Consider the following 19,703-nt stretch of genomic DNA (forward strand, 5'->3'; position numbering starts at 1 on the left):
TGAAGATTGGAACGCGAATGATCTAGAGGAATTTATGACGTCATTCGATCAAGTCAGGTCCGCCAACGCAGTCACGTAGTTTTAAACTTGCTTTAAACTTTCATTTTTCTGATTATTCGCCAATAATACGTAAAGAATGCGGTGAGTTAGTAACGCTTATAAAATTTGCGTCGATTCATAGACGCGCTTTTTCATTTTTATTAACAAAATATAATTTCTATGCTCGGTAGGTTATGAAATTATTTATCGCTATTTTTATATAGCGTCTCGTTTATAATTGTTAATGATGCTTTCATAAAACGTACTGTCAATTCTGACAGTATATCAATTACGAGCGTTAAGTTCTTATTGTATCGATATCAAGAAATAAAAATATTTTGATGTGTATTCTCCGAGTTAAAATATTTGTAGATTATTTGTTACAAAATTTCTAAAATATACGACGTATAATTTTTGAAGAAAGCATCTGTGGTGTGTCTTTATAAATTTATTATCTATTTGTGTAGAACAAATGAATATTCTTAATTCAATTAAAAGTAGTGCTTATTATCAATAAAATAATGAAATAAAAATTAAAATCAAATTTTTAGAAACGTGAAAATTATTTCTTCAAACGCTTAGCAGTAAAAAAGTGATATCTATCTAACCTATAACACAATGTATCTTCATTTTTATTAGGTATAGTTATATCTATTATAATAATTATTTATATGTTTTCTAAAAAATATAATCATAAACATGTATTATATCTTTTAGGTAAAATAAGTTAATGAAAACGGGAAAAGATAAAGGAATTATCCAAATGGATGTCACAAAACCATTATGGCCCAACATAGGCAACCACAACAAAACGAATTTTTACCACTATGTGATGTTTTGTTTAATATAATTTCCCTTGCATCATATTTTTGTGACATTGTTTTTGATTTTGCAATGGTTTATGCACTTGCTCATCATTCGGTAGGACAACCTACCGTTTTTCCTTTAAGCATTACTTTTATAACGACATCTTTGCTTGCCTGCCAGGTATATGATTTAATAAGAAATATAATAAAAACAAGGTATTATGTAATATTATCATATATTTATTATTTTATTTGTTTATAGATAGTTAGCATACGTTGGTATTTATGGGGTGCAAGAGGTAAATTAATAGATAATGATACAAACAGGGATTGTAACGTAAACCCATGTAAAAAGACTGGTAATTGGACTTTGGGTTGTGTATTATTACTTCATACAACACAAGCTGGAGTACTTTGGAGATATTTTAAGTTGTTTATTCCAGTTGATTTAGCTTATGTTAAACATGAGGCAAGTATCTCCAATAATAATTTATAAATTATTACAATATATAATAATGTTTAATTGTTTTGCGTTTACATTGAAATTTATTCAGGTGCGGGAGTTGTGTGTATTGCGTCTTATACATGCATTCTGCGAAGCTGCACCTATGTTACTATTACAACTATATTTATTGTCTATTGGAATTAATGACAATTTAGGTATAGAAAATGAAAAAATAAAAAGTGGTGAAGTGAAGGACAGTGAAAAGTTAACAAAATTAACAGCAGTGTCAGCTGGACTGTCTTTATGGAGTGTTTGTTGGGCGGTAGCTAGTTTCAGTAAAGGTGCAGCACGCCTTCGTAATCTAGAACGTTTGGTACTTACATGGTTAGGTGTATTAGCTCAATTATTTTGGCGCCTTGGAACTGTAAGTGCACGTGTTGGAGCATTAGTTGTATATGCATCGCTTTATGGTGGACAATGGCTATTAATTGTGATGGCACTTCATTGGCTTTCTATGTTAACATGGTTATTGCTCACACCTGATGGGCTCTTCCATGTAGGTGAGCGTCTTCCACTTATGAGAAAAAGTATTCTGGCCTCTATGTTGGCATTTGTTTATATATTTGCATATGTAAATCTACATGAGACCAATCATCGCCAAAAAATGGTAAGTGGAAGTATTCAATTATATTGTACAATTTCAACAACATGTTTTTTATCTAAGGAAATAAAAAGTATTTATCTTCAAAAAAAATATTTATATAGGTAATATTTTATACTGTAATGTTATTGGAAAACAGTTTACTTACTGGAGTATGGGCTGTAGGCATAAATAGAAGTGATCTTCATCTCCATCAACCAAATCCAGTAAATTTAGTACTTACACTTGTAGCATTATTTTTTTGTGGTATGTTCTTTATGGCATTGTACTATAGGTAAGCATTTATTATTCTTTATATATTTTAATTTATTTTTATAAGATGAAAGAACTAACAATAAGATAAAATAACTCTATCATGAAACATAATACATGATCTAGTTGTTTTTGTTCCATGATTTCTATAGAGTTTAAGACTCTCTTTACTTTTTTCTAGATATAACTCTTTCTTGGTTTGGATGGGTGCAAGTTGAATGTGCAAAGGACACTGAATATTTGAGCAAAGTATTTATTATTTTATAAATTGTGATAAAACTATTCTTGCAATTTATATGTATGTTTCATAACTGACAAAGTTGAATAATTTTGTATCTTCTTTGTTTTATCATTGTTATGTTTATCATTAGCTTTATTTCTGTTTTATTTTTGTCTTGTTTTTTATTTATTTCAGTTTATTGTGTCTAAGGGGTTTTTTTATTTTTTTTTTATTTTTTTTTTTTTTTTTTTTTTTTTATTTTCTTATAAGGAAATTTATAATACTTATGCTCTGTATACAATTATAGAAAATCCTTATCACATCATTAATTGCTGCACTTGTTTGAATCTATCTATATATCAGATCAAAATATTGTGATCTTACTTATCCAAATGGCTTATATTTTTCTATCAATACCATCCATATTATTTTATTTATAATGCATGTACATACATATAATAATTTTTGTTTTACATATATTAGTCATTTAAATAACCTTCACACATTTCATAGAAATAGATATATATATATATTTTTTTCTTATGTATATAAGTTTAATTTTTTGTGTTTTTGTCTGAAGCAGTTCATGTGCATGTATCACACATTGTGATCATTGTGATAAAAAATTCAATATCAACACTTTATTTTTAATTGTGTAAAATACTTAATGTATATTTACAGATTCTTTCATATAAGAAGATTAACATATGAAGTTGGTGGTAGAATGACTACTTCAAACCTTGCGATTATGTCTAACCAGGTTTGTGATTTATTAGAAATTAAAATATTGTTATTAATAATGTAATAATATTCAATAAAACTTGGATATTTTGATCTTCTTTAATCCGTTATTGTGTAGGACAATTCAGAAGAAAGGAATATAGACTATGTAAAGGAAAAAAAAATAGATAAAGATGTAGCAACAAGAAAAGTAAAATTGAATAATAGTGGTATACCTGGTGTATTTAATTGTCGTTTTGCTAATGCAGCGGTAGTAAATCCAAATCGTAAAAAGAAAAAGCCTACTACATTTGTACCTCCACCACCTCCACAAGATCAGTCTACATCTACTGTAACTCCTACTACTGCAAGTGAAGATACTAAACAGTGGATTAATGGAAACAATGGACACCAACAGATAATACCATTTTGGAAAAAAGCTGCATCGTTTTCGAATGTCTTGCAGGTAAAATTATAATATAAAATAATGTATATTTTCTATATTTGACAAAGAATAATTCAAGCATCATTTTGAAACAGAGTGATGATTCAAATACACAAAAAAATACAATCGAAACAGAGACAGGTAGTTCTTTGAGCGTAAATTTAATACGAGAGAAATTAAGGCAAAAAAAACAGCAACAACTTCGTGAGCTGAAAGCTATACAAGAAGAGATAAAAGAAGGAAAATTATTTCCACCTTTGTCAGCATCTCCGTCTACGTTTTCATCTTCTCCATCAGTATTAAATCAACAGCCACCACCAAGCAAGAAGTTACATACTTCTCCAAATACTATATTATTTACATCACCTTCACTAGTATCCGATGGCGATGAAGGTGTCACATTAACATCGTGGCCGCCAGTTAAAATGCATTGTTTATTACCACCACCGCCAGTATCGCCATATCATTCTAATTCCCATTCTTCAAGTTTATGGAAAGTATCGCAAAGAGAAAAAACAAATGTACCAGAAATTTTATTAGCACCTAGATGTCTTCCCATACATTGTGCTCATTGGACACCTCCTGGTCATCTTAATCATAGGTAATGGATGAAATTTTTATTATTGATATCAAAATTAATGTAATAGAAATATACAATCACTCAAATTTCATTAATATTTAAAAATATTTATATAAAAGCCGGAATGGAAAAGGAGAAAGTTCCAAAGATGAAAGTGAAGAAGGTGAAATCAGCGATATGGAAGGTAGTCAAGTATCATTACCTAGAAGTTATACACTTCCTCGGGAATTTAAATATTATCACTCCACTAATATGCTTCGAGATAAAGAACGATGCGGTGGTACTAGTAAAATACAACCATCTAGATTTTATTTACCTTCTACTTACAGTTCTGATGGTTAGTAGCTTTATATATATTATCTGTATTTATATATTTGTTTAACTGATAAGTATTCAATGTTACATATTACATTATTTTTAGGAGATGTAGATAGTGCAGATAATGAGGAGGAAACAGATTCTGAATTACAAGTTGTTATGAAAGAAGGTCACAATTGTAGTTCTGATAGAACTCAGCAACGGAAATATGCACTAAAAAATAATGAAGGAACAGATTTATCTAGTAATAATTGTGATGCTTCTACTGATATTGCAATATCTAATAATTCTCATCATAATAACTTATATGGTATTCTACGACCAAATCAACTTTTTAAAGCTAGAGTAAAACATGAAACAAAATTATAAAACATGTTTCTCTAAGCAAACATCAACGAAAATGTTCAATAAAAACTAATTATTTAAAATTAATCGATGAAAATATTTCAATATTATTATTTGAAGATTATTTAAAATCTATGTAGATCTTCAAATTGACTGCTTATTTATACAAAATATTAAAATAATGTCAAAAATGAATTTATAATTAAATAATCAATAGTTGAATAATTATAAAAAAATTTTATTATTTTTTTAATTTTCATATGATATCAATTGTATTCTATCAGAAGAAATAAATAGAAAAAATTTTCGGTATGTATAACGAGTATTAAAGAATAATCAAATAACAATGAGCACGTGTAAATTCATTCAAATTTCCCGGATCAGTTTAATACAAAGGCGCCAAAAGTGGCGCTATCAGTTAAACAAAAAAGAATAATATTTCTGAATAGTAGGTGAGAAAAGACATATACGTTGTTTGAATTTCATTGAATCGTGCGATGTATTTTATTTTACTTGGTTTTGAAATTATCACCTTATAGGGAAAACTAAAAACAAGTGAATGTCTAATAAGAATACTGATATAGCTAAAGAAGCTTCTAATTTTATTACTATCGAAGAAATGGAGAAAAAAAAACTTCATAATGTAAATGAGGTGAAAAATATTTGTTTTAATTTAAATTTCAATATATATATATACACACATATATATATATATATGCATAAAATTTTAATATTATAATATTTATATGTATAACTAAAATTAACATAACAAACAATTGTTTTAGCCATTGTTTTTTATTGGTATAAATGATTACATTGTAAATGTTCTTATATATAGGATACAAAATTACATTCTAAGGGCAACAAAACATTTGTTAATAAAAATAAAAAATATAGAGGGAGAGAAAACAAAGAAAATCTTGTACTAAATGCATGTAACATAGGAAACTTAGATATAATTGAAGAGTATCTTAATGGTAATTACTATATTAAATTAAATGATTCTATTCTATAAATTAAATTCTATTTTTTTTTTCTTTTTTACTTTTTTAATTTTAGTTAATGAATCATTTTATTTATTTAAATATATTTAGATCATGATGTGAATAATTTTTTAAATACTGGTTGGACTTTACTTTTACATGCTGCATCATCTTGTAACGTAAAAATTGTTGAATGCCTTCTGATACATGGAGCTAATGCTAATCTACATAAAGGTATTACATGTTTTTTTTTATTGTATTATATACTATAATCTAATTCTTGTAATATAATTTAGATGGATTTACACCATTAATGGCATTATGTAGTTCTACAAAAGGAAAAATAGAAGATTGTTTAAGCTGTTTATTTCTGTTAATTGAAGCATCAAATAATGTAGATGCAACTAATAATCAAAAGTAAATACTATGCTAAAACTTTTAATAATAATTATAATAATATTAAATATATAAATATAATAGACTATGATGTTTTAATAGGCTAACAGCTTTAATGTATGCTTGTAAAACAAACAAAATAGAAATTGTGAGGGAACTAATAAAATATACCAAAAATATTAATGCTTATGATAGTGAAGGTTATACTGTAAGTTTTGTAATAATTATAAATGAAATTAATCATCATATCTAATAACAATATATGAAATAAGTACCCAAAATAATATTTTTATGTTTTATACTTTCTTCAGGCTTTGATGTATGCTGTCTTAAGCAATGAAGTTGAAATAGTAAAATTACTTTTGGACAATCAAGCTGATGTCACAATTAAAAATAATCATTATGAGACTGCTAAAGACATAGCAAATTTAAAGGGATATGAGGAGGTATATTATTATGTAATTTCTTATTTAAAAATTAATTCATCTAGTAAATATTTCAGATCTTATCGTTATTACCCAGCGAAAATGATGTATCAACTACATATGAATTATCTAGAATGGATGAATGGAAACATATGTTTCATAGATTGTCCCCTAATCAAGATCAAGTTGTTAAGTGTGATATATCAGATATTTTGTATGGAATGGGATTACGAAATTATACTAATCTTTTTCAAGGAATGGAGCTTCAAACATTTTTACAATTAACTGAAAAAGATCTCATAAATTTAAAAATGGATATTAGTATTCACAGAGATCGATTTTTAAAAGATTTATATAAATTTCATCGTAAAACATGGAAAATGCAGACCATAGGGACTGTTAGTTCATCTAATTCTTACACGTATGTTTAACATTTATAATAGTTTAATTGTATAATAGCTATTATTAAAAAAACTTTTTTTCAGATTTTATGATGGGATTGTATCCATGGGTATTATTGCAAAACAAGTTTTAGTTATGACTTCTACTTTTCATTATATAAAAAAAAATATAAATAATGATTCTCCTGAAATTATGTTTGCCAATAATATACAAATATCTAAATATCTAAGATCAATTAAAAATGTTGAAGAGGCACTTGTAAATATGAAACAAAAACTTTTGCATGTAAAAACTCTTGTAAAGAAGGTAAACAAAAAAGGAAATTTTATGTATTTTACCTGGTATTTTAATAATTAATGTGTTAATGTTTAAATTGCAGATGAACGTACAAAATACCTTAAACGAACCTCCGTGTCATATCGGTTCAAAAACGGCAAAAAATTTTTATTTTAAACCTATAATATTGAGTATACTATTAGTATGTGGAATATATTTAACTAGAGTATGAGTTTATAAATAAAGAACTGTCAGTAAGTAGAGAAGAAGCAATCCATACTTATTTGTTTTTTACTTCATATTATTAAAGTATATAGTTTTTTTGTACAGTAGAAATATGGATTTCATATTCTTTATAAAATCTTAATCACATTTACATCTTATTTTAATAAACAATTCGTTTTACTTAATGATCGTATAAGTTAGCTAATTTTGTCATTAACGGAAACAAAGAATGAAAAGATGGAATATTGTTTTGTTGTATAGTTAACTGATAACGTTCCAACGATCCTTTACTGAGAGCTATTCTATCCTTTTCTTCTGTATGACTATCCATCCATTGAGATAATCGTCCGATGGACCAACCTGCACTCTATAAATTAAAATATATACATTTTTTAAGATTCGTATTACTTTTCAATCTTAAAAATTAATAAAGAGATGATTAAATAATTTACTTGATGTGGAGATAATAATTCAGGTGGTGCACCAGAAAATAAATGTAGAAGGATAAGAGATGGTGGTACACTGTTTTCTGATGGATCTTCTAAAACTTTTTGTACCATATCTTCTGGCTTTTGTAATATCAATGCTTTTAAAGCTCTTAATCTCCTATATTGTTGTTGTTCTAACAAACTTAACTGACCTCCACCACATAATGGTGATACAGCATGCTCCATCTGAATATAAATCGATGCTTTTATTGTAGTAAGCTTTTTATATGAATAATATTTGTAATGATATATACCTGAGTGAAATCCATAATTAATTTTTTTCTTCCAAAATCTGTTAATGGCCTCAATAAACAAGCATGTCTCATAAATAATTCAATGCATCTAGAAGCTACAGCCTTACAACTTAAAAATTAGATTCCAATGTTAGGAAATAAAATAAAGTATATTGTATTATAACGATTATAACAAAACTTCTTACCATTCAGTAACGACTGCTTGATTTTTATAAGGGATAAGGAATGTATTTACAGATCTTAAAATAAAACCTTGTAATTCACGCATATATAATGAACAGGAAACATCTTTTCCAATAGGACTGTTTGCACTATAAAAACAGCATAGATTTAAGTTTAATTGAATATACGATTTTCATTGAGAAAATAATTTTAACTCACTCTCGAAAATCAGGGTCATCATGTATTGTTAAAATAATACTTTCGATTGCATCACTGATGGAAGCTAATAATGGTGAAAGTATACTTTTCGTTAATACATCTGATTCCTTGATCGCTGACGAAATAATTGTTGATCCTTCAACAGGTAAACCAGATGATAAGTTGGCAATTACACGATTTATTTGACTAGAAAGATAATGTAATAAATTTGCTAGGGTGACATTGGTCTGTTGTCCAGCTGTAGGTGAATCAATAACTTGGCTTGCTTCTCCACCTGTTATTAATCCTTGTTCACATTTTAAGCAAAATAAACGTATAGATTTGCTCACATTACGTGCCACTACGATGGACAAACAATCATCCACAAGTGAAACACTCAGTTCACTAAATATAAGAACAAAGTTATTAGTAAAGTTATTGATAAAAAATAATATTCAAATTATATATAATTGCATACTTTGTTACAGTGCGAATTAAATTATCAATTTCATCTTGATTTGGTAGATTTGTCCCACAGAACATAGTGTGTACAGGATCCAAGAGACGAGATACAGAACGAGAAAGGTATGCATTTTCAAATGATGACAAAACATTACGGCTATACAAAAAAATTAATTGTTTATCATATACATTATAAAAGAAAAATTTGATTTTATCAGATTAAAATAATTTTCACAATTACATACTTAATGTTATAAGTACCAAAACTTTGTGATCTATCCTTCAAGCGTTTACTTAAGTCTAAAAATAGTCGCAAAAATTTTGGATATTCTCCTTCCAAGGCCTGTTTTACAAGCGATGATTCTAGAAAATTTTAATATAATTATAACATTATTTAAATACAAATAAAAAACAAGAGAAATCTTTACCTTGTGCACGTGCAATAAGTACTTCACTCAATAGTTGATTAACTTTCAACCAAAATGTTTCAGATAAGTTGTTGAATTCTTTTGCATGATTTTCCAACAATGTTTTTTGCAATAATTCAATCTACATGAACAAGTATTTGCTTCAATACTACTGAATATGAATATATATAGTGTTAGGTCTAATTAAATTATCTTTTACTTGTATACACTGTGAAAACAAAGTATCTTGAAAAAGTCTTTCAAGATTTTCCCAAATACGTGTACGTAAATTTCCTGACGTTCCTGGCGTAGGTGTTGAGGCACGACCTGGAGCTACTTTTTTTATTATATCTTGACTTTTAGATAGGAGAACATCAAAAGATTCTATGGTATTTTTCTTGATATTAGCTAAATTATTTTCAATAGTTATTTCTATTGCCTCATTTACAATCCCTAAATTCTGAAATACCTGTACAGCTGTACTGACCTATTTATTACAAATAACAGTCAATCTTAATCTATAAAGTAAAAATATATAGTTTTTTTTTTTTTTTTTTTTTTTTTAAATTACATACCTTAACTCTATCCATTGCATGTAAACCTTGAGTTAATGTATGAGTAGCTACTCTTTTCACAACTGCTCTATGAGCTTTCACAGCTTGTTGATCATCGGCAATTATATCTAAGCCATTCAAATCTGTATCCGACATTAATTGCTCTGTATATAAATTTATATAGAATTAATATATGTAATTTATTTTTATTAGGAAAATTAAAGCAAATTATTTGAAATGTAAAGTACCAAGTTCATGTAAATTATTTGCTACTTTTATTATATCTGGACCTTGAATAACATTTGTCATTTGTGAACCTAAACGTTTAGATAAATGTTGCATTCTTGCTACTCTTCGTAAAAGATCAGATGTTTCATGAAGACGTGACAATACTATTGCTTGAGTTTCAATTCTATTAAATGGTTCTACTATTTTCCCACGTAAACGTTCTACAGCTAGTAACAAATTCTGGAAAATAATATCCAATTAACAAAAAATGTCCTTTTCAAATCTTGTTTTACATTAATTTTAATATTCTTCTACTTACTTGTACATGAGTTTGCATTATTGAAAGTACATCTTCTAATTTTTCAACCCATGTTGCTTGTGATAATAGGTCTTCATAATTTGCAAGTACTTGGTTTTGTAATTCAGATCGTAAAACTTCAATAGCTAAAAAATAAGAAAATCAGAATAGTAAAATTTAGTTATAAAATGTATAAAGACAATTTATTTTAATGAAACAATTAAATAAACACTTTACCTTGTCCCAATTTATTTAGTTGTTGAACTACTGACAATACTTTATCTATCTCTGTATTCTTTAAATCACCATTCAAGAATTGTTTAAAGAATTCTAAAAAATAAATAAATAAATATATTTGGTTATAAAAATGTAAATAATCCAAAATACGAAACACTTGAGGCACGCACCATCACTTTCTATAACTTCTAAAGTCAAAATTTTTTCACTCATTTTAAATCACAATAATACATAAATTAATAAATTCCTTTAATTTTTATATATTCGTTTAGTATATGTTAAAGTTTACATCAACTTCCACGTAGAATAAATTGACAGCACAATACGATGAAAGTTAAATACTAGGAGAGGAAAGAAGTTTTACGCATGTGCAAATTACGCGTAAATATGGCTGATGCAAATACCGCCAAAATCTACAACCTGACTATGAAAGTATTTCTGTGCTTTCTTTTTTTTTAAGAACAATGTAACATCGTATTAGAAGTGAAAATTTTTTTAATTGTACAGATAAAATTCATATTTTAGATATATATATATATAAAGTAATTTATCCAAATTTTATAAAGATATATTAAAATAAAACTTCATATCGTTTGTTGTACTTACGTCGATATATTTCTTTTAGAAAAAATTTCTTTTCAAGAAAATGGATTTAGATACAACGTTCAATTGTTGTGGAAAAGTAAATTCGAATGATTGGCAATTAAATAAAACAAGTTTTTTGTTAAATGGGGAATTGGATAAGGTATTTTTTCCATCAAGAGAATATTCTTTCTATGCTGCTGATATAGAACTTTTCAACAATATTGTACCTGCAAATACTGTCATATTAAATATTAATCACTTTGTGAAATGCATGGAGTAAGATATCAAATCAATATATTTGTTATTTATATTTTGTTAATTTTCATTATTTTATAATAATAAAATTATATTTTTTATAATAGAATGCAGTTAAAGATATTCAAGAGATACGAAGATTATGGTCATACTTTGAATGTAACTAATTGCATAGATTTTTTTTCTATGAGAAAAGCAATATGTCGATTTATTTCATATATGCGTACATACATGAACAGGTAAATTTTTCTTCTAAATTAATTTTCTTCTATTGTGTTATTTTAACTTTTCTTTCTATTACAGTATAAAGTGGGATTATTATAAACTCAGAATTATAAATCCTACTATTGAAGAAGATTTAGATATATTATTTTCAACTATAAAAAGGTTTCTTAGTAGACTAAGAAATATTCCAGAATCTATATTTCACTATGCTGCATCTAACTTGGGGAATAAAGTAATTATTTTGAAAAATTAAATTCTTTGGATATATACTAATGTTACATTGTTTTATTTCAGTGTGTACAACCAGAATTTCATTTGTACCATCTTCATTTAGATTTAAGATGGTTATATATAACATTAATATATATGCGTAATGCATATTGGCAATATTCTGAAGAAGCTGGCATAGATGATATCGAAAATATCTATAGATTAATTATCAGTGATCTTATTTATATTTCATGTAAAATATTCGAAAGGGTAAGAAAAATTTATATAAATAAAAATCTATAAAAGTCATATTGATATATACTATTTATATTTTTTTCAGATTCCTTTAACAGATTTACGTCAAAAAACACCATACAGTTGTACTTGTATACGAGAGTTATGGCTTATGCTTCAAATTTTTATTGATGAATTAGCAAATAGAAAGCAGATCACAGTAAATATTTTTTTAATTGCACAATAATAACATATTAATTATTAATTATTGTATACTAATATATATGGTTTTAGTCATTTTGGGACCATATAAACTTTTGCATAAATACTATGCTAGATGAAAAGAAACATCAGAACAGTTTGATTTATTGGTATAAAGGCATAGAATGTTCTTTGCTTACTTGTAAGAATCCTGAATTATTTTGTATTTGGATCACATATCATTTTACTCTTCTATATGGTTATAATAATGATGGTATATATTTGCATACAAATTGTTCCCGGGTAATGTATATAAATTTAACATAAATTTGCAAATATGTATAATATATACAAGCAAATAATGTATTTATAAATAAATGCTTTAATATAATTTCTTGATTCATTAAATTTTTTTACAGATTCGTTTTAACTATGAACAAGCTGAAAAAATTTTGAAAGCTTATGTTTCTAAAGGTGGAAAAGATGGTGAAAGAGATGAAATAGATGAAGAATTGCAAGTAATGATACCATTATTACATATCCTAATTACAGATTGGTGGCCATCACGAATCCCAATTGTTTCTCTTTTATGGGATTGTTTCCATAAAAGATTAGATCAACCTTTTTTATTACAAACATCTGGTCCTTGGACTTTATCTCTTGAGAAGTTAGTCTTAGATCTCTAACTTCATTATCTTATTATTTGATTTATTTTGTCCTTTAAAGATCTGAGAAATCTTTTTTTGTAATAGAAAAACTCCCATGGATATATTTAAACATATTAAGGATAGAATTGATGGCAATTTTGAACAAGTGAAGGAGTCTAGTTATGGAATGTTTTTAAGATTATTAGGTAAAAAATATTGAATATAATTATATATATAATTTTATTGTATATATATCTATTTTATGTATAAAAAACATATATAAAATATACATTCTTTGTAGGTTCTTTCTTAAAAAAAAATTATGATAATAATGATACAAAATATTGGAATCAAATTAAAGGTCGTGTATATTCCAAATTTTCTAAAAGTAAGGTCCAAGAATTTTCTGAAACAGGTCTATATAATTTTATTTCACTGTTTCTTACCTTAGCTGTAACTGCAGATACTCTAAATGTAGTAAGTTTCATGAAGATTATTATTATTATTATTTTTTTATTATATTATATTTTTGATATTTTAATAATTAAAAATTTTATGATTCTTTATAGTCTACAGTAATGCTTGATCTTTTACCATCTGTGCACAATTTCAATAATGAAAATGCTAGGAAATGTAATTTAATTTGGAAAGGAAAATTAGTTATCTTATTATTATTCAACGAACTTGGGTTGAATTTCACCCACATAATAAATAACATTACAGAAACGGTAATATATAGCCGAACTTTATATAATATATTCATTACTTATATTTATTCATTTCTATAATAGGTAAATATCATAAGCTGTCATAAAGATGAAACGTCCCGTTCCATGATGATAAATTTTGTTGATATATTAGACATTATCTTTTCATCTGACACAACATTGGACTTAAGTGAACATTTATTCATCGGTGGATGGATCGATCGTTATTTATTAGAATGTTCAAAAAATAGAGTACATTCTGTAATCAAAATTCTAATCTGTATTTTCAAAAAATGCAATTCTTTGAAAATGCTCAATAATAATTTGGGTATGTTCTTTTATATCATCATGTTTTAATTGTATTATAATATATATTAATTAATTAAAATTTACTTACAGAACATGTTTCTAAAATGTTGGATGCCTTGTGGTGTAATGTTGCTTGTAGAGTACGACAACTTGTTTTTGATCCATTACTTATTGGTGATCATTATCATAATCTTGCAAGACTTGCAGTTGCTTTTACATTAAATGCTCTTAAAGAGCCAGGATTAGCAAAAAAATATAAACATTCTGCAGCATCCTTGTTTCAACATTTTGCGACATCTTTAATTGTAAAAGATATAAGGTAATTTTATTTTCTATTTATATATATAAATTATTATAATAGCACATATTTTTTAAATAAATATTAGATTTTTATAAATTTTTTCTAGAATCACACGATATTATTTAATGCTAATACTTCAAGAAGAAGAAGACATATACCATTTAAAGAAAGAGATCAAAAATCTTGATCTTATACTTATACAAGTTAGTATAAAATTTTATTTTATATTATATTTATGTCTGAAATATAATATTTATTTTAAATATTTGAAGATTAATTTATATACTAGGCATGGGTAAAATGTTCTATTTTGGGATATGACGAAAATTGGATAGAAATACAAATTTTACAAAATTATATAGCTCAATTAAATGAAATTAGAGAGATTTTTCTTACAAATCAGGATTTTTATGAATTCAAGAATAATAAAGAAGCTATATTAATATTTATAATGTCTTCAATGAAAAAACGAAAATCATTAAAGGTAATTTAATTGTAAGTTCTGTATTAATATTATTAGTTGCGTATTATAACTACTAAAGTAATATATATATATATATATTCTAATACCTTAGAATGAGCAACAAAAAGTACAATTTGATATAAGATACAGATCATACTTCACTAATGTAGATAAATGGATACTCTCGTCTATAACAGAAGAGTCTCAAGAAACGGAGCTTGCTTTTTGGATTTATAGATGTGTAGGAACATTAATTATGTGTTCTTCACCCATGTTTTATGTGAAGGTATAAAAGTATATTTGAAGAACTAAAATTTTTTATTGATTCTTGGTGATTTTCCAATTAATAAATATAATTATAAATGAATATCCTGTTTGTATATAGAATCAGGCAAACAGCATGTTGAAGGTTTTATTACATAAAATTGCCCTTCCAACAGAACAATCTTCTCAATGTTACATCAAGAACTTGTGTAAAAGGATATTTTCTATGATAATCCTTGGATTAGAATCTTTGAACATTAAAAGTGATATTTCGTTACAAGTACTAACTAGAAACTTATTTGATCAATATATTTCGATTTTAATAACAGAAGATAGTAGTGGAAATTTTAAAGTGTCTGATACATTACTGAAGTGCTTCCAAGATGCAAAAGCAGATTTTTTACATCTCCTTTTTGAAATGCTTATGACATTGTTTTTTACAATATCGTCAGAAAATAACATGCATAAACATAATTATTTGGTATGTATATATTAAAATTTTTAAGAGATTATTAATAAAATTATTTTATCTAATTACATTATTCGCAATTCTTCAATTTGTAGATATCATTACTCTTGAAAACTTTATTAAAAGGAGGTAAAATATATGCAATTAACATAACAGAATTAATTTTAACGATTTGCGTACCTTATGTCATTACCTCTTATTTAAAAGTCCATGATCATCATCCACATAAAAATCATGCTATTGATTTGATGAATAGCATTTTCACGAATCATTATTATAGAGAGAATGCTTTTATAAGGTATAAATTTATTATATAATTATAACGAAGTTATATTAAATAATAATCCTAAATTTCATTTTTATTTACAGAGAAAAATTGATAAACATTTTATCTGATATTATACAGAGGTATGTTACAACATATCCTCAGTCTTCGTTTGAATTTATGCGTTCAATTGCACCTTTAAAGATTGGTGTTATAAAAGTTTTACTTCCACAAATTGAATCTATTATAATCGATCTTGAAAAATATAAACGTCCTAATGCTGCATCTTTAAGGTAAAAATTAAAATCATATTTTTTTATTATATTGTGATATGACATTTATATTTCAGTATATTTCTATTGAATATATTTTTTTCAGATATACTTGGAACCAATTTCAAAATTTCGTACGGAACATAGAAAATAAGCAATAATCAGATTGAAAATTTATTAATAAATAGTAAGTAGTACAATTAGAATTATTTAAATTTTGTACCAATTTTAAAGATAGATTATTGTAATATCTTTCTGTTTTTGAAACATAAGATAATTTAATAACACATTTGCAAATATAGCAATTATTACATTATGTTAAAATAATGAAAATAAGTAAGAACAATCTGAACATAATTGTTTACATATTTTAGCGATAGAAAATCAGCCTAAAAAGAGGGACAAATGTCGTATGCAAGACTCCATAATAATAAGTGAACTATAGTACCGACACAATGCTTCTTACATAATATACAATAATTTCATTTAGTATATAAATTAGTTATAAGAAGTAACTAAATTATTAACTGAAGTATATATACTTTTTGTGTTCGTATAATTCTTTCAGCTATTTTCGATGCGAATGTCTCGAACGATGGTGTTTTAATGGTGTAGTTGTAGCGCGGGGGGGCGATCGTCATCCAATTAATTCTAGTCGAGATACAGCGTTACGAACGGCATTACGTAACGTTTGTTCTGTATTACTGCTCAATAGTGACTCAAGCCTTTCAACATAATTATCAATATTTTGTAACGTTGCACCTTCGTGTGTACCTGAAATTTATGTAATAACAATCGTTAATTGTCATCAATCACCTTTACTATATTTTTTTATATAGTAATATCAAAAAATGAAATGACTAATTAAACAATAACCTGGTAAAGGAATGGTTGCAAAACAGCCTGCTAATTGTGCACGTAAAGAATCTAGATGGCGTTGTAATGATTGATTTGTTGTACGTTGTTGATTTGTTTCAGATTCTAAACGATTTACAGCTGCATATAAACTATCCACATGTCGTTGTAGTACAGCATTTTGTGCTTCGTAATCTGATGTAGCTTTTCTTAATTGCCTTAATTCAGCTTCGCATGCTAGTTAACATTAAACAAATATTGATGTATATGCAACATAGATGCAGTGAAATAAGTATAAAATTATATATTTTATAATACATTGTTGATATATGTATAATTCAATCTATACTATTTACCTTTATTGTGATCTAAAAATTCTTCTGTAAAAATGGGAATATCAAAACCAGTGAAATCATTGTCCTTGTCTTGTTGCACGTCCTAGATAATAATACTTTTTAAGTCTTTTTTACAAATATAATTTTTATTGTTATCTTTGAGACATTTGTATATATCAAAACTACATACAATTGTAGTAAATGTAAATACTCACATTTTGTTCAGTATTTATATCTGTTCCATTCCGTTCTTTTTTGTTTTCAGTATGTTTTTCTGAAGACTGTTTCTCAGAAAAAATACGGTATGCCTCTGTTTGCTTATAATCACTAAATTCACGATTATAACGTTCTTTATCTTGTTCAGCTGCATCTAAGTATTGCTATAAACAATATCTTGCTTGTGAAATGAATTTTTTATATATTTAATTTTCTAAGATCAAAAGAATATTATTCTAACCTGTTTTTGATCTGTAGGTAATGTACTCCATTCTGAAGCAAGAAGTTTTGTGATTTCAGCAAATGATAAAGTTGGATTTTCACTTCTTACTTTTTCTCTCCGGTCATTTAAAAATCTATATAAATGTAAATAGGGTAAATAATCATTGATAATATATCTAATATTTTTTAATAATATTAAATTTACCTAAAGTAACCAGTAAGAGGTTGTTTTGGAGCTGTAGCATCTCTTGGAGTCTTTTTACGTTTTTTTGCTCTATTAGTAACATTAACATTACTATTTCCGGTACCTATGATGGCAGTATTTTTTTTAATACCATTATCACATAATGAATCAGGTGCCTTGTCTTCTGCACTCCCTGGTGATTTGTCTGATGAACATAATAATTTAACATATAAATTCATTTGTCTTTATAAATATATAAATAATCGAATGCAATCAAAATAAAAAAATTACTGGCATGTTCTTCAGTTTCTCCATTGTAAGTCGGTTGTTCTGTTCCGCCATTACTTTCAGAAATTTCATTTGTTACAACCGTTTCACTCATTTTGTTGAAATATGTTTTATTAACTTTCTTCTTCCAGATGATTGTTTAAACCAGCATCCTTTGATTCATGCTGTTTTAACATCATAATAAAATAAAAATAGTAAAGTCGATTTTTTCAATATACATGTATACATATGTATACGAATATCAATCACAGAATAAGAGTAGTTGTGTGTGTTAACCACCCCATATCATACATAACTTTAGAATAACTTATACATACAAACCATTTGTTAGGTTATGCCATAGAAACAGTTATTTAGAAATGATCTCGCATCAAACAATATTTAAAATAAAATGTTCTCTCAAATATTGTGAATGATAAAAAGTATATATTCTTAAAAAATATTCACACTAAAAACAGAAATACTTTAGATTTACCGATCGTATCGCGTCAAAATTGTCGCGCCGCGTCATTATTCATTCCATACAGTATAGCCAACATTCTGATATATTATCCATGTCAAAGTTTTATGTTAAACATTTTATTCTAGATTGTTACAAGTCTGTTTTGCCCGTGTGTTTTAAACAATGAAGTTGTTTCGAACAAATAAAAGATATAATTTCTTCAGTGCATTCAACCATACCTATAAATGAAATTGTCTATGATATTTGAAAAAGATATCAAACAGGTTGAGTGATTCATAAATAATTTTTTCTTCGATATTGGAAACTAAAAGCGATTCCTAGTTAGAAATTATAATAAGTAAAAACTAATTTCATGCGCAATAACGTAAACTGTTCATCCTAAATTAAAGAAATTAATTCTAGTGAATATTGCACCATTTTAAAGAAAATCCTGTAATCATGAAAGGTAACTTTAGTATAAACCATGATTATACTAAATTTCCAATTACTGTATATTTTACTATACAATTTAATTTTCATTAAATTTAGAATAAATGTACATATTTGAAAATATATTCCATCCTTTTATTTATAATGTTTTCATAATCTACTTGTACAAATCAAATTTACACTGTCTTTGTGACATTTTATCTTATGTTATTAGAAAATATTTTAGTTCACTTTTAATATGTCGAAACGTTATATAATTTAAAATATATTAATTAAACTAATAGGTAACAAAAATGTTTAATATATTTTATTCTAGGTAATAAGAAAAATCACGATAAGAAAAGAAATATACTTTCTATAAAACATATTACACAGAAAAATAGTATAAATGAACATATAATGAAAGACAAAAAATATTTAAATATGGCTATTGCATTATCTAATACCACACATTCTATAAAACATGAAGAAATACAAT

The 19,703-nt window shown here is 26.2% G+C and overlaps 5 protein-coding genes across 11 annotated transcripts; 3 read left to right on the forward strand and 2 right to left on the reverse strand.

Annotated features, from left to right (window-relative positions):
• The first annotated feature begins 38 nt into the window (after window positions 1-38).
• Window positions 39-4,918, forward strand: LOC122630734. Of its 6 annotated transcripts, none has more exons than XM_043815572.1 (11): window positions 95-141; window positions 591-678; window positions 757-1,026; window positions 1,108-1,314; window positions 1,400-1,957; window positions 2,056-2,225; window positions 3,105-3,183; window positions 3,283-3,609; window positions 3,684-4,189; window positions 4,288-4,505; window positions 4,590-4,918. In XM_043815572.1, the coding sequence occupies exons 3-11, from the start codon at window positions 823-825 to the stop codon at window positions 4,853-4,855; spliced, it is 2,535 nt and encodes an 844-aa protein (XP_043671507.1). In that variant the 5' UTR covers window positions 95-141; window positions 591-678; window positions 757-822; the 3' UTR covers window positions 4,856-4,918. The 6 variants fall into 6 exon arrangements, with proteins under 6 accessions (XP_043671518.1, XP_043671507.1, XP_043671528.1 ...); XM_043815563.1 differs by lacking the exon at window positions 95-141 and adding an exon at window positions 147-226; XM_043815553.1 differs by lacking the exon at window positions 95-141 and adding an exon at window positions 148-471.
• Window positions 4,919-5,063: 145 nt separating this feature from the next.
• Window positions 5,064-8,457, forward strand: LOC122630840 (ankyrin repeat, SAM and basic leucine zipper domain-containing protein 1-like). The gene is made up of 9 exons (XM_043815815.1): window positions 5,064-5,483; window positions 5,670-5,808; window positions 5,926-6,048; window positions 6,111-6,231; window positions 6,313-6,418; window positions 6,522-6,656; window positions 6,713-7,056; window positions 7,121-7,343; window positions 7,417-8,457. The coding sequence occupies exons 1-9, from the start codon at window positions 5,391-5,393 to the stop codon at window positions 7,543-7,545; spliced, it is 1,413 nt and encodes a 470-aa protein (XP_043671750.1). The 5' UTR covers window positions 5,064-5,390; the 3' UTR covers window positions 7,546-8,457.
• On the reverse strand, window positions 7,573-11,173 carry LOC122630772 (conserved oligomeric Golgi complex subunit 5). The gene is made up of 14 exons (XM_043815655.1): window positions 10,997-11,173; window positions 10,827-10,919; window positions 10,611-10,735; window positions 10,312-10,531; window positions 10,085-10,227; window positions 9,730-9,996; window positions 9,531-9,651; window positions 9,348-9,465; window positions 9,119-9,259; window positions 8,662-9,045; window positions 8,466-8,591; window positions 8,281-8,389; window positions 7,991-8,212; window positions 7,573-7,905 (listed from the first exon to the last, which is right to left on the reverse strand). Exons 1-14 carry the CDS (start codon window positions 11,037-11,039, stop codon window positions 7,720-7,722), a joined length of 2,298 nt encoding a protein of 765 aa, XP_043671590.1. The 5' UTR covers window positions 11,040-11,173; the 3' UTR covers window positions 7,573-7,719.
• LOC122630712 (protein MMS22-like) lies at window positions 11,162-16,477 on the forward strand. Of its 2 annotated transcripts, XM_043815507.1 has the most exons (20): window positions 11,163-11,368; window positions 11,452-11,687; window positions 11,774-11,905; window positions 11,970-12,123; window positions 12,186-12,371; window positions 12,442-12,555; window positions 12,630-12,839; window positions 12,956-13,203; window positions 13,289-13,389; window positions 13,485-13,660; window positions 13,753-13,911; window positions 13,975-14,218; window positions 14,290-14,518; window positions 14,607-14,703; window positions 14,790-14,984; window positions 15,076-15,249; window positions 15,349-15,708; window positions 15,792-15,994; window positions 16,066-16,254; window positions 16,340-16,477. In XM_043815507.1, exons 2-20 carry the CDS (start codon window positions 11,473-11,475, stop codon window positions 16,392-16,394), a joined length of 3,441 nt encoding a protein of 1,146 aa, XP_043671442.1. In that variant the 5' UTR covers window positions 11,163-11,368; window positions 11,452-11,472; the 3' UTR covers window positions 16,395-16,477. The 2 variants fall into 2 exon arrangements, with proteins under 2 accessions (XP_043671452.1, XP_043671442.1); XM_043815517.1 differs by lacking the exon at window positions 12,442-12,555 and having other exon boundaries at window positions 11,162-11,368.
• Window positions 16,478-16,531: 54 nt separating this feature from the next.
• Window positions 16,532-18,459, reverse strand: LOC122630851 (high mobility group protein 20A). The gene is made up of 7 exons (XM_043815828.1): window positions 18,337-18,459; window positions 18,067-18,250; window positions 17,881-17,995; window positions 17,639-17,803; window positions 17,445-17,526; window positions 17,110-17,325; window positions 16,532-17,007 (listed from the first exon to the last, which is right to left on the reverse strand). Exons 1-7 carry the CDS (start codon window positions 18,425-18,427, stop codon window positions 16,871-16,873), a joined length of 990 nt encoding a protein of 329 aa, XP_043671763.1. The 5' UTR covers window positions 18,428-18,459; the 3' UTR covers window positions 16,532-16,870.
• Window positions 18,460-19,703: the final 1,244 nt, after the last annotated feature.

The sequence above is a fragment of the Vespula pensylvanica genome, chromosome 1, assembly GCF_014466175.1.
Source record: "Vespula pensylvanica isolate Volc-1 chromosome 1, ASM1446617v1, whole genome shotgun sequence".
Lineage (NCBI taxonomy): Eukaryota > Metazoa > Arthropoda > Insecta > Hymenoptera > Vespidae > Vespula > Vespula pensylvanica.